The sequence below is a fragment of the Podarcis cretensis genome (assembly GCF_951804945.1).
Source record: "Podarcis cretensis genome assembly, chromosome: 5".
Classification (NCBI taxonomy): domain Eukaryota; kingdom Metazoa; phylum Chordata; class Lepidosauria; order Squamata; family Lacertidae; genus Podarcis; species Podarcis cretensis.
The window spans coordinates 21,226,303-21,240,904 of NC_137174.1; the positions used below are offsets into that span (position 1 = coordinate 21,226,303).

The 14,602-nt window shown below is 43.4% G+C and overlaps 1 protein-coding gene across 2 annotated transcripts; it reads left to right on the forward strand.

The window, feature by feature from the left end:
* The first annotated feature begins 253 nt into the window (after window positions 1–253).
* Window positions 254–12,208, forward strand: LOC307216652 (uncharacterized protein). Of its 2 annotated transcripts, none has more exons than XM_079977084.1 (8): window positions 254–406; window positions 4,057–4,268; window positions 5,838–5,954; window positions 6,443–6,550; window positions 8,283–8,399; window positions 9,621–9,737; window positions 10,566–10,649; window positions 11,613–12,208. In XM_079977084.1, exons 2-8 carry the CDS (start codon window positions 4,073–4,075, stop codon window positions 11,987–11,989), a joined length of 1,116 nt encoding a protein of 371 aa, XP_079833210.1. In that variant the 5' UTR covers window positions 254–406; window positions 4,057–4,072; the 3' UTR covers window positions 11,990–12,208. The 2 variants fall into 2 exon arrangements, with proteins under 2 accessions (XP_079833210.1, XP_079833209.1); XM_079977083.1 differs by having other exon boundaries at window positions 351–410.
* Window positions 12,209–14,602: the final 2,394 nt, after the last annotated feature.

Below are 14,602 nucleotides of genomic sequence, written 5' to 3' on the forward strand. Positions count from 1 at the left end.
TTCTTTGGTTCCAATGGGGTCATTAGCCTCATCTGGGGAAACCCTGACCATTGAGTCCTGTTACTGGCAAGATATGCTGCTCAATGTTCTGCATAGTAAAAATGTGCTAGGATAACATTCATGCATATTTGAGCCCCCAGCCCTTTTGCTCCAAAAGACAAATGCCTTACAGTTTGCAAGCCATGGGAAATCCCACCCTTTGTTCTGTGCATCTCTTATCAGCTACACAACGTTGAAAGAGGCCAACAGCTCCTGAAGTGTTATAAATTGGCTATAAGTTTCCTGTGAGGTCACATGATTGAGAAACCAAAGCCTGTGTTACTTAACTTGTAGCCTATAAAAGGAAGGCTGAACTCCTAACGGATGATTCCTGTCCGGGCCTTTGTAGAGCACCAGAAACGTCAAAGTGAGTGAGTAGATTTTAAATTTGTCCTTCCTTAATGATGACTATGCGACTGAAATACATGCAATATTGAAGACTGCCGTCAGTTCCTTGTTCAAATGGGTCAGATTGCATTGTGCTCCATGGATTTGATTAATTTCAACCAGAGCTAGGTCTGCCGCCTTAACTCTCTCTTCATTGATAATCCATCCTTTGATTATTAAGTGTTTTCTGTATCAGACTTTCACATCTGCCTGCGCTTATCTAATAATTAGCTCCAGATTTAACGACGAGTTGATTTTGTGTCCAACAGCAATGTAATTTGTTAGTATCTTGATCCATTTTGCTTAACACCCTGATTAAAATGCAGTTGGCAAATTGTCCTTTTGAATGTATTGTTCGGAAGGAGGCATTCCGTTGCAAAGGAAGAAGGCATTTCTATTCCTTTTATAATTATGCAGGGAAAATGGTATTTTGGCCAAGTACAGCTTGCCCTACCCAGGTGATAAAAGTTCCACTGGCTGAGATACCCTCTTAGTTAGAGCTGGGAACTGCTTTGCATATAGTCATCCTCTTCATAACCTTCTGGCTTCATGTTTTCAATCAATTCAATTTAGCCCAGAGACGCTGCTGAAGCATAATAGGGGAAGGGCCATAGATCAGTGGTACAGCCCATGCTTTGTGTGGGAAAATCCCAGTTTCAGTTGTGGGCATCTCCAGCTACAGAGGACAACATCTATTGAATCAGATCAGTCCATCTAGCTCAGTATTGTTTGTACTGACTTGTAGCAACTTTCCAGGATTTAAGATGCTGGAGATTGAACCTAGAACTGGAGGCGGATCCCCCACACAGTGTGCAGAGCCAGGAAGGCACCTTCCGACCTCCTTCCCAAAGCCTAGTAAACACTTGCTTCAGGAAGGAGGTGGGAGGACCCTGACAAGGTTCTAGACTCCTCCCTCCTCCTTCCCAAGGCCTAGTTAGTGCCTGATAACCCAATGCAGTACTATGGTACTTCAGAAGTCAAACAAATTCAGTGGAATAGTCCAATATACAGTCGTACCTTGGATGCCAAACGGAATCTGTTCCGGAAGTCCATTCAACTTCCAAAAATGTTCAGCAACCAAGGTGCAGCTTCCAATTGGCTGCAGGAAGCTTCTGCAGCCAATCATAAGCCACGGAAGTCGCATCAGACATTCGGGTTCCAAAGAACGTTCACAAATCAGAACACTCAGTTCCAGGTTTTGGGTGCTTGGGAGCCAAAACGTTCGACTTGCAAGGCGTTTGGAATCCAAGGTACGACTATACTATCTTTCTGCATGTATTACAAAGATTACTACATGCATATTTTTAATACAGTTACATGCATTCCTTTATGGATCTCTTTATGTGCTTGCTACTTTAGGAAACACGGAATGTATATGCAAATAACAATTGGTATTTAACCAAGTTTTACTCAGAGCAAACCTGCTGAAATTAGGGAACATGACTAACTTAGTTCCACTACTTACCGGCAGTCTCCAATTAAAACTTGGTTGAATAGCACCCAATACATGTGTAATATGCTACGCAGAAGAATGCATTTAATATGTGTGAGTCTTATTTGTATTTTTAGCAGAACCAGTAAAAATAAATAAATAGCCCACTTCTCATCAAGATCAAGGAGTGATGTAGGAGGGGTGTTTTTTTGTTGTTTTTATGGGTGGGGGAACCATGCAGATAAGCTTGACACTGCGAGTTGCAGAAAATCTCATCCCTAGAAGAGTGCAGAATCTTATTCTTTCCTAAATGGGATCTAGTATGGCACTCTTGAAATGTGCCTTATGTGGAGAGGTGTGTCTGGAACTTTCACTATACAGGTTTTTGCTAAATACACATCTCTATACCCTGCCCTTTGATATCTGAGAAGTGTGGTTTCAGGACACCCACACCCCATACCTGAGATTGTAATTGCATGGACAGGTGGAGTCCCCAGATCCCGAGCGGTTCCCCCCCCCCCATCATGTGGAATAACGACTCAAGACAACGTGCTATGGGATTAAATTGGCCACAACTTTATTAAATTTCAAATGTGGGTAGACCCTGGCTCAGGCATTGGGCGTTCTCTCTCCCCAGTCCCCAGCCGGGGACCTAGGGAGCTTCAGGGTTATCCAGTGGGGGGGGATGGGCCGGCTCTGGAGAACATATGTTCAAGCAGAGATAGCCGCCCCCGTTATGCCGCCGCCGCAGGGGAGAGCAATGACAACCTTTCGGCGTATGGTCAAAGCCTCCCTTCAGAAACCCCTTTAACGGGGAACCCTGGTATCGCCGCTGCAAAGAGGAAGATAGACTAAAGGATTCCGCCCAAGGCCTGATACCGCCAAAGTTGTGACGTTTTGCTACGGGAAAGGCGAAACCTGCCAATGCAGGGAAATTCCTTTCCGGCCCTTTAACAGCGACCTTAACGTAGCACCCGCATACATGTGAAGATAAGTTAACCTGCAAAAGAAGACATCAACTGAGGGTGGGTAGGGTGGGAGAAGCTCTGGAGCCAAGTGAGGATTCCCAGGTAAGATCCTCCCTCTATTGTGTGGGCAAGTAACCCCTCCCCCTACCTGGCCTGGTCTCCATGGCAACGCTTCCCCCAGGTGGGATTGGACAACTGACTGAGGTAGGCGGAGACCTCCAGGTATCCCACCTGAGGTAAGGCAAAGCCAAGCCTATGCTGATGGGGCCGCTCCAGATCCAGGGCTGCGCGCGTCCACGCAAAGGGCGCCCCCCATTTTAAGCGGGGAGTGGTCACTTGCTTTAACTGACCTAACCCCTCCCCAACAACTTACAAACCAATATGGCTAACCTGACACAACAACAAAAAAGCCCGCACACTAACATGCAAATAAACTACACTACAACCAACCAAACGTAGCCTACCGAACCTTAGATCCTCCAGTCTCTCACAATGCCAATAAAAACAAATAACTATATAAATAAAGGACCTACTCATGAGACGCTGACACAAAAACCCTGCAGAAACGCAATGCAATAGAATGAAAAGCTCCTCACCCCCCAACCCTCTCTCTCCCCTTTATTTTCCCCCAAAATCTATGACAATAGCATCTCATACTGAATGTAAACGAACTATGAAGAGACACTCTGAATTGAAAGCGGAGACACTATATGTACTTTTCCTTGTTTGTTTGTTTGTTTGTTTTGTATCACAAAATATTTATTTATTTAATTTTAAAAAACCTGTTTATATTACTGAATTAAAAGCCCACCCTGGGACCTGCTGGCGAAGGGTTGGTTATATTATTATTATTATTAGTAGTAGTAGTAGTAGTAGTAATAGAGGTGCTAGCTATTATGTTAGGCGTGAGGCCTCTTCGGGGTGCTCTTGGGCTCCAACTTGTATCGGCCCAAGGCAGCGTGGCCAATGGGTTCTCCTACCTTGCATAAAAACTTTCTTGTTGTGTGTAGCTGTTCAAGAGATGAGGAAACAAAAGAAAATTAAAAGAGTGTTGAAAATGGTGCATAATCCCCTACTTCAATCTATTACACAACACTTTACCCACAATATTTTAAATCCTTGTTCATATAGCCTTCATTTCATTGCAGTGCATTATAATTGGTACAGTTGGGTTTGGGTTAATTCTTTTCTCCTATCTCTACCTCTTTAATTTTTATCCCCCCCCCCCAGGTCAAACCACTGAACAATGCTGGTGCTTCTAACGCTCTCTGTGTTGGTTTCGCAATTTTCACCAGCATCGTTCCAGGGCTCACCGCAAGTTATACAGAACTTGGATCGGAATGCCTGCTCACTGGTTGTATGTGGACCAGCTGAGAAAGGGTTACCAGGGATAAATGGGAGAGATGGAGTCCAAGGACCAAAAGGGGACAAGGGAGAGCAAGGTATGGAAAAGGTGACTTCCTAAGAGCTCCCATTATTTGAGGATCAGCTTTTGATTCACACACTGGAGGTGCGGGGGAGACAGGAAACCATGCAGTCCCACATAATTTAAGCAAAAGCGGCTTATGATGCAACTTCATGATGAATCTGAAGTTTACCCACCTGAGGGTAAAAGCCTTAGTCTTGGTTGGAGGGGAGGTTGTAAGCCTCTTGCTGCCCTTTCGAGGGAAAGGGGTATCCTGTTAAAAGGATCCTGGAGGAGATGCTTCTATCCAGATTCCCAGGTGGGGGCTAGAGCCATAGTACCCTTCAAGGTGGAGATCCTGGTGGGGATGTACCTATCTGATGTAAGTCATAGGACCTCCTTGCCTTAGGGTAGACCCTTCCAGCAGGCAAGTTGGTTGTTATAGGATATACCCAATGCCTATGACAAACCTCTTACATCTGCAACCAATAAAGCTGTGCTCTTATTCAACTCAAAAGAATGTGTCTTGACTGGTTTTTCTCCACTGGGTAGGGGCAGCAGAGTCACGGTGCCTGAACATGCAAACAGCATAAAAATTCTACCAAGACAACATAAAAGCAAAGTAGCATGACATAAATATAAAAATGAATCTTAAGTTTTCAAATTTATAATGTAAAGACTGTGTGGGTCCATCAACAGTGAGGGCTAGAAGTGCAAGACTGCATGATGTTCTGCATTTCTCCTCCTCTCACTGGATTAAGAAGGACATGATGTCAAACAGAGAAGGAAAAGGCAGAAGAGGAGAAAGCAGATCTAGGGAGGGGAGGAGAACGTCATCTGGTGGATGTATGGCAACAGCCACCTTGAATGTAGCTGCCTTGGCTAACTTTAGAATTGCCATACATCCAGAATCTCCCATACATACCTGGAATACTGCAGTCAGAAGCAGTGTTTGTGCGGAAATCAGCCAAATGTCAAGGCAGACATATGGCAACCGATGTCGGCAGTGTCGTTTTTGCAACTATGGCCAAAAAAGCTCAACAACTTTTCCGTCCAGATTTTCACTTTTTGAAATATGGCAACCCTAGTTAACTTAGCAATGATGATGACCCAAGACTGGAATCAATGCATTGCTTCTGGTGTTAGCATCTTTAAACTGAAATTGGCATGAGATCATTTCATTTAACTGATTTGCCAGTAATTTATCAGCCTTGTGTTCATCACAAGTGCCTCTTGTTCACCCACTTAGTAAACCACTTTTCCCCTCTTTTTAAAGATTTTAATATGATATTATAACAATATGTAGCTATACATCAAACATGTTTGCTTCGCCATGCAGAAAAAGAAAGAAAAGAAAGAAAGAAAGAAAGAAAGAAAGAAAGAAAGAAAGAAAGACATATGAAGAGGGAAAGGGACAACATAACAAATATAGTATCGTGCTTAAGTTAAAAGGGGAAATATCATTTTGATTGTCATTCCAGAAATGTAAAAACAAGGCCCACCTCTCAATAAACGTCTCCCTTGGGTTATTATGTATTGCATTCCTCTCATATGTAAGCTTTATCATAAAGATAACCCAATTTTTCATTCTTCCACTTAATGCCAGGGTTGGCAGGACCAAGAGGAATTCTTGGTCCTCCCGGAAAAATGGGACCAGCTGGACCACAAGGAGAAAAGGGGACCCAAGGAGAGCAAGGACCCAAAGGAGATGCTGGAGCAATGGGTAAGGAGTGTTGTTGACTAAATGGAATTGTATTGCATTAAATTCAACAAAAGCTAGATATTATTACAAGAAATCAGACTTCTTTTTAAATATTTTTATCCACATCGGTCTCTAAGTCTTGTTAGAGGGCGCATCAAACATTTTCCCTGGACAGGAGTACAAACCCACCAATGTGCTCTTTCCTTGCTCCCAGTACAGGGCTGGCCCAAGATATTTTGCTGCCTGAGATGAAAGACAGGATGGTGCCCATACCCCAGTCCATGTACAGAACCTCACCAGACTTCCTGTTGAAACTTATTTCAATACTAGTCATAGGACAGTGTCCTCCACCATTCTGAAGGCATACCAGATTGGGACAATGGCATGCACATTTCAATGTTCCCAGTTCTAAGGCCCAGGAGCTCCTGATGCACTGCAACTCATCACAAGAGACTTCCCTCTTTGGTGTATATCTCTGCCTGCTCACAAAACCTCTTTCTTTTGTGTAGGACCGCGTGGAATCCGAGGTTTGCAGGGTCCTCCAGGAAGCGTCGGCCCCTCTGGAGCACAAGGCAACAATGGCCCACAAGGTGAAAAAGGCGTCAAGGGAGAAACAGGTAATCCTAAGTGCTAAATAGTTGGATTTCTGCTAGAGGGTTCAATATACCACAGTGGCCAGGATCCAAAGGAGCATACAACTACTTCTGCACACCCAGTGGGGTTGGGGGCTTCTGCTTCTCAAACAGCCATTTGTGATATCCCTGGAGACCTACCATCCAACTAAAGAAGTAAGAAGACCTAAATGTCAGTCCAAGTGCTTAAGCATGCCTAAGTAGCTTTTTTGGATCCCAGTCACAGATTTTAAAAGAATACACTGAAAATGTTCATGGCATCTGTTGTCCAGATACTTAGTATGGTACAATTTCCAAGTTATAAATGCTATGTGAGTGGAGAAAGCAACCATAAAATGCCCATACCTCTGATGTTTCCCTCTATATATACAGTGGTACCTCAGGTTACATACGCTTCAGGTTACATACACTTCAGGTTACAGACTCTGCTGACCCAGAAATATTACCTCAGGTTAAGAACTTTGTTTTAGGATGAGAACAGAAATCATGCAGCAGCGGCACAGCAGCAGCAGGAAACCCCATTAGCTAAAGTGGTGCTTCAGGTTAAGAACAGTTTCAGGTTAAGAACAGACCTCCAGAATGAATTAAGTTCTTAACCCGAGGTACCACTGGACATCCATCATGGATGCCAATGAAAGAACAAGCAAATACATCATAGGCTGACAGCTCTCAAGCTTGACTCCCATTGTTAGGCAATTGGCTGAGGTCACAAAAAGATTGTGATCTGTGACAGCCAGCTTCTGAAGTCATGTTCTAGCAACATGCAAGTTATAAAATGTAGTGATAAAGACCACTTCATCAAATGCATCTGACACTAGTCCAGTAAAGCTTGTGCTATGATATATTTGCTAGTTTCTAAGGCAGGGGTAGACAACATGGGAGTTTGTTGGAACCCATCAGCCCCATTCAGCAAGGATGGTGTAAGTTGTAGCTCACCTTGGGAGGGAACCCTATTGACTACCCCTGCTCTGCAGTACCATAGCCTCATCATTGTTTTGGTATACCAGACTAACAGGACTACCCCCTAGATGTAAAATTGTGACTATCATATCCTCAGTATAAACCAAAGTTAGTATATAAACACTGGAGCTATCATTTCTGTGAGAATGTCCAACCTAAGATGTAGGCCGCCTCTTCCCATATGAGCTGAGCCAGACAGTGCAATCATCATCTGAGGCCCTTCTTCATGTGCCTCCTCTACAAGAAGCCCAGAGGACAACATGAGACCAGGCTCCCTGTTTGTGGAATGCCCTCTCCAGAGAGGCCCGCCTGGCATCTTTGTTACATATCTTAGGCAAAAGCATTCCTCTTCTCCCATCCTTTGGCTAATTAAACCATCTATGACATGCATAGGCAAACTCAGCTCTCCAGATGTTTTGGACTACAACTCCCATCATCCCTGCCCACTGGTCCTGTTAGCTAAGGATGATGGGAGTTGTAGTCCTGAAACATCTGGAGGGCCGAGTTTGCCTCTGTCTAGTCTATGACCTTTTAAACCGGACAGATGGGCTGGTATTTTGTTACTATTGTGTGTATTTTTATGTTTTATATTGTAAACTTCCCTGTGATCTTTGGATGAAGGGCAGCATAGGAACAACAACAACAATAGACAAACTAGGGCTGAGCTGAAACTATTTACCTACTTTTGCATTTGTGACCGTTACAAAGTACCTTCCATTTTTGTTGATTCTCCCCTCCCTATTCAATATTTCTGTAGGTTCGAAAGGAGCTACTGGTGCCCAAGGTCCCAAAGGTGACACAGGTGTCGCTGGGCCCAAAGGCGACAGAGGCCCAGTGGGCGAAAAGGGAGCGAAAGGAGATGTAGGAGAAAGAGGTAAGTGGTGTGGACGAAAAGGTGTATCTGAACAAACATTTTGATGGCATGAGAAAGGTTCCGAAGAGTTGGATTAATTTGGCATAAACACCAGCGTGTGAGGATATACAGCAAACAATAGGCGGAGAGTCAAGTAGACAAATTTCACACAGAAGCATATCATTGCTTACTTCAACTCGCCTGTGGAAACAACTCAGAGGCCATGAATGAAGGAAAGGTAACAACAGGAAGAATTAAAGGAACTATTGGAAACTCAAGGCAGTAGAGATATAAGATGATCAGAGCCCCACCGAACTTGAAGCATGGGAAGCCCCAATAAAAATTTATAATTTGGCAGAATATTTGGACTATATGATATGTATTTTTATAATTTGGAGTATTTAATGTGATTTGATTGAATTGTTAAAATGGAAAATTTAATAAAAATTATTTTAAAAAAGAGAGAGAAAAGGTTCCGAAGAAACAACAGAAATAACTTCCTGATGTAGTGCATAGTTAGTTTGAGGGATTTTTAGCAGGCCACTAACTTAGATGACTTTTTTTTTTTTTTTAAGAAAACTGGCACTCCCCAGATTCAGCTCTGAATTTGAGGAGCAAATTGCCTTGGGATTGAAAGCCCTCCCTCATCAGTGGAACTCCACCTGCAATGAAAAAACTATCATTTTAAATTCCCCACAATACCCCTAGTATAGCAGCACTCCAGGCCATACTGAGCATTGAAAATGTCTGTACTCTCTCTCACACACAACCCCCCCCCCGGGACTGCTCTTTTAATACTCTGCGAGGCTCCAGAGCTTTCCATGTCACTGTGGGAAATTTAAAATGGTAACTCGCCTTACCAGTGCCCAAGGGCACTGCCCCAGGGGTGCCAGGTGCAGTGCCAAGCCCTTGCTCATCCTCTGCTCAGTGTCAACCTCTGACGCTCCTTTCCAGTTAACGAAAAGAAAAGATGGGTGGTTTGTTCACACTGCTCCTGTATACAACCTTTTAAATCAATTGGCTATGTCTGTTTATCAGATATTAACATGCATAGGAAAACAGAAGCCACCTACCAACTAACATGCTAGGGGTTTTTTTATTTTAAAAATCCTGTATCAATAAGTTTTTAACATTAGACATCTTATTATGTTTTCATAGAGTGACTAGGGAACCCCAGCCAGATGGGCAGGGTATAAATAATAAAAATTATTATTATTATTATTATTATTATTCTCTCCATAGGATTACAAGGAGCGACCGGTATCCAAGGGCCAGTGGGGAAACCAGGATCTCCTGGATCCAAAGGAGATAAAGGATCTGTAGGTGACAAAGGGACCAAGGGTGACAGCGGTCTCTCAGGTAAGGAGGGTAGCCTTTTGTTGTTGATGTTAAAAGTGATGCATTAAAAGTGTCAGAGCAAAATTTTAATGCTGGTCTTTTAATTTGCTGTGCCCTTTTTAGCGTTGAAAAGTTGGTGCAATCCATGTGAATTTTGTAACTCTGATTATTGAGGGAAAGTTTAAGTGAACAATCAGGGTGGATCTAACTTAAAAAAAAAAAAATCACACAACTCGAATGAAAGTGTATTTAATTCCAGATTATTCTGGGGTGGGGGGGATATTTATTCTAGTTTGGGCCTTAACAGGAAGGTCTGATAAAGGGATCAAGCGATGGATACATGTATCTGTATAAGCAAAGGCTTCTTTCAAAAAAGAGCAAACATTTACCACTGATGGTCATTAATATCACTGAACCATTAATGGTACTGTATAATTAATTCATACCATTAATACACACATGTATACACCAACACACAAGCAAAACAGACCTAGTAAGAGATCACCACCCAATATTCACAAATGTACAAATTCATTTCCAGATGATTCTACACTGAGATTATGTATTTAATATAGCATATTATTTAAATTTCTATAGAATTAATGAATGAATGATGAATTAATTAATTATGGCAGCAATTGATTGATTGTGTCAACAACATGTTTATTGTGTTGTGCCATTTGAATTGTCTGGCAATTTTTACTGTTCCTGGGTGGGTGGAAGTTCGAGAGAGAGGTGGCATTTGGTTTAACAAAACGTTTCACATCCACACTGTGTGCAATATATTGTTTACCGCATATTACTACAGTACTGAATCTTGCAGATCATGATCATTTTATTATTTCTTAGAGGTCAACCTTATGAAAAAACAAGTCAGTGACCTAGAGGGGCAGCTAAGAGCCTTGCAAGCCAGTTTCTCCAAATATCAAAAAGGTAAATGTTGCATGTAACAGAAAAATTGTGAACCGTCTTTTGCAATCTTCCTTGGTCCGTTTGGCCCCTTAACAGAGAACCAGTACCAACATACAGTCTATGGGTACATTATATGTGATAGCACAGGAATGTTCCTCGTAACCCTTAGATTCCAGCACATGCCTGCATCATTCCCTTGTTGTAGCATTAGAGAACCAGCAGCAACATTGTCTTTGCAAGATTATGATCGCAGCACAAACTCAATAAGCACAGGGATAAATTGTGTAGGTTATCCCTAGTCTTTTGCAGCGTTATCTGAACGCGCTTTTTAAAGATCCGTTTTCCTTTCCTGCAAAATAACTGCAACATTTTGAAAATTCGGTGAAGAAAATGTAAACACCAGGGTTTCTTTTGAATGTGCTGTAGCCTGGCCAGAGCCAGGTGCACCATCAATTTTCAATTGTTACCTTTGTGGCCACAGCTAAGGTGCTATGAGGGTTCTCTTGATTCTACATAGGATGGCATTAATCAACTTGTTGCTAAAGTAAAGGTAAAGGGACCCCTGACCATTAGGTCCAGTCATGACCGACTCTGGGGTTGCGGCGCTCATCTCGCTTTATTGGCCAAGGGAGCCGGTGTACAGCTTCCGGATCATGTGGCCAGCATGACTAAGCCGCTTCTGGCGAACTAGAGCAGCGCACGGAAATGCCGTGCTTTCGAACCGCTAGGTTGGCAGAAGCTGGGACCGAACAACGGGAGCTCACCCCATCACGGGGATTCGAACTGCCGACCTTCTGATCGGCAAGTCCTAAGCTCTGTGGTTTAACCCACAGTGCCACCCGTGTCCCCCTTGTTGCTAAAAGCATTATCCAAATCCAAGATTTCTATGGGTTACAAATAGCAGAGGTTGTCATCCATTTATTGGCTTTGCAAAACACAGTGGCTGGTGATCAACCTGACGCCCACTCCCTTTGTTTGTTTTAGTTGCAGCATTCCCAGGAGGGCGAATCGTCGGTAACAAAGTATTCGTCACCAGCGGCTACGAAGGCACCTTTGATGACCTGAAGCAAAAGTGTCTGCAAGCCGGGGGCCAGCTGGCCGCCCCCAAAAATGCTGCAGAGAACACAGCCGTCCAACAGATAGTTGTTCAGCATAACAAGTCGGTCTTTCTTGGGGTAACTGATATCCAGACGGAGGGGAAATTTAGGTACCTGAATGGCGATGCCATCGTTTACTCCAACTGGCTACAGGGAGAACCCAATAACGAAAAGGGCAGGGAGAACTGTGTAGAGGTTTATGTGAATGGAAAGTGGAACGACCGGGCCTGCGGGGAAAAGAGGCTAATACTCTGTGAATTTTAGGCCATCTGTTCCAAAAAAAAAAAAAAAGAGCTCGACCCAGCCACAAGCTTCAGTACTGTGTTTGCTTTTTATCTGTAGACATTAATCATTATTTTGTTAATCCTTTGTTGTTTTTGTCTATTGACATATGTGCACACATAAGATAGCCAATGGGCCAGGGTGGGACCTGACAGGTTTTATAAGGACTGCTGCTGCTGCTGCTCAGCAGAGAGGGCTTCTTTTAAAAAAATAAAAAAATATATACTTTATAGATTTTTATTATTATTTTTTGGGGTTTCAACTGTTTTTAACTGAGTTATAAGGGCATTTTGTGGGATTTGCCTGGGAGGAGAGGAGCGGGAGAGGAAGCTCCTTCGGGCAGGACCTTTCTTCTTGCTTGTGTTACTATATAAAGTACTATGTAGATTGATGGGCTTATATCAATAAATCATGATCCGTGTTCTGCTTAAGACGCACATTCAGAATGAAATGTAAGGTCTTTCTTGTAAATCTGAAGTTGAAAATGGTTTGTGGGTATTTTTTCCCCCCTAAGTGGGGTGCATTGCTTTTGATGTGGGTGGGGGGATTTTTACATGCACAGGATATTTTTATATTTATATTTTCAAAACTGTTTATTAAAAGAGATTTTCTTGGAGCAAACAGAATTATTTTCATCATATGAGTAAACATTCCTAGGAGCATTTATCTGAGGTGGAGATGGGTTAAAAAGTACTGAATCATTTAACTAACAAGGGCTAGCCAGAACCTGCTTTCCACTGTTCTGCCTCATGGTCTACCACTTGTGCAAATCAGATCCTCATTGGTATTCACACCCAAACATGTAAACTGACCAGCTACGCCATTGCTTCCAATAGGATGTACACCAGAATGTGGTAAACAATGCTGCCTTTCTATTCCATTGTGTGATGCACATTTGGGCAAACATTGGAAAGACATACACATATTAAATTCCACAATGGTTCATCATTTCCCCAAGAACTTGCACAACATTCTCTGCATCCAGATAGATTTCACTTTCTGACTCGCTTGCTCTATAATTCATGCTGATTATATTTCCGCTGATGAAAAATAAACTGGGTGGAATTGGACATAACAAGGATTTGTGCTAATGGTTCATACTCAGCCAAACAACAATGACTGCTCCCCGCTTAAAACGGGGGGCGCCCTTTGCGTGGACGCGTGCAGCCCTGGATCTGGAGTGGCCCCATCAACATAGGCTTTGCCTTCCCTCAGGTGGGATACCTGGAGGTCCCCGCCTACCCCAGTGAGTTGTCCAATCCCACCTGGGGGAAGCGTTGCCAGGGAAACCAGGCCAGGTAGGGGGAGGGATTACCTGCCCACACAATAGAGGGTGGATCTTACCTGGTAATCCTCACTTGGCTCCAGAGCTGGGGTTGGAAATTTTGGGTAGTAGTGTACCAAGTTTTGCTTAGTTAATAGAGGATATCATCTTAAGGTAAAGGTAAAGGTACCCCTGCCCGTACGGGCCAGTCTTGACAGACTCTGGGGTTGTGCGCCCATCTCACTCAAGAGGCCAGGGGCCAGCGCTGTCCGGAGACACTTCCGGGTCACGTGGCCAGCATGACAAAGCTGCATCTGGCGAGCCAGAGCCGCACACGGAAACGCCGTTTACCTTCCCACTGGTAAGCGGTCCCTATTTATCTATTTGCACCCGGAGGTGCTTTCGAACTGCTAGGTTGGCAGGCGCTGGGACCGAGCAGCGGGAGCGCATCATCTTACCTCCCTGCAAACAAATCAGGGTGAATGCTCAATATGTAGGTAACTTGGAAATGACCTCAGTTGAGAAAATATTTTGCAACTATAGGCTATAACATGAGACATACTATACACGCTTGGGTCTTCTTCTGAACACATGAACAATCTTCTGATATTAGGGCATCGTTAGTAAGTTATACATGTATGATTGCAAGGCAAAAGCTGTACAGCCTTGACCACAGTAAATCAAACATCTCTCACTGTGTTTCTAGATGGTGTTTTAAGATAAGCTAACTTGCCCTTCTCCAAAACAAATATTGACTGGAAATGTAGTTCAAATACTGAACAAAATTTATTCTGCTTTAGCAATCTGGCCAATATGACTTTTTTTTTTTTTAACGATTTATTCACCTTTCCTAAAGTGGCGGTGGTGGTTCCTTCTTAACAAAATAAATTACACTACCTGTGTGCTTTCCAGCAACTTCTACTGTTGTCTTTGCAAAAGAGCGTTTTTAGTTGGGGAGCATCATGTGCTATCCCCCTTCACATGGACTGAAATGGTAGAGTCAAGCAAAAGGTGCATCAAGTGATTTTCTTGAAATTTGCTTTCAATTCTTAAACCTCCTTCACTAGGGCTGCCATCAAAACCTTGAGCTGCTTGGTGACCAGTTGTGTCCGATTCTGCTGTCTGAAGTGGAGCAAATATGGATCAAGTAATTTCAGCAAAGCCCATGAATTTCCCCCCCCCCCAAAGCCTGCCCTCCATACACGAGAGGTGGGTGGAAGATGGCTTGGCAGAAGTGTGAGAGACAACCATCATCTGGCAGCACAGGGATGTGCCGAGCAGTGGGAAACATGCCGTGTCAGATGGAGGCCACCAGAGAAGGTTCTAGATCA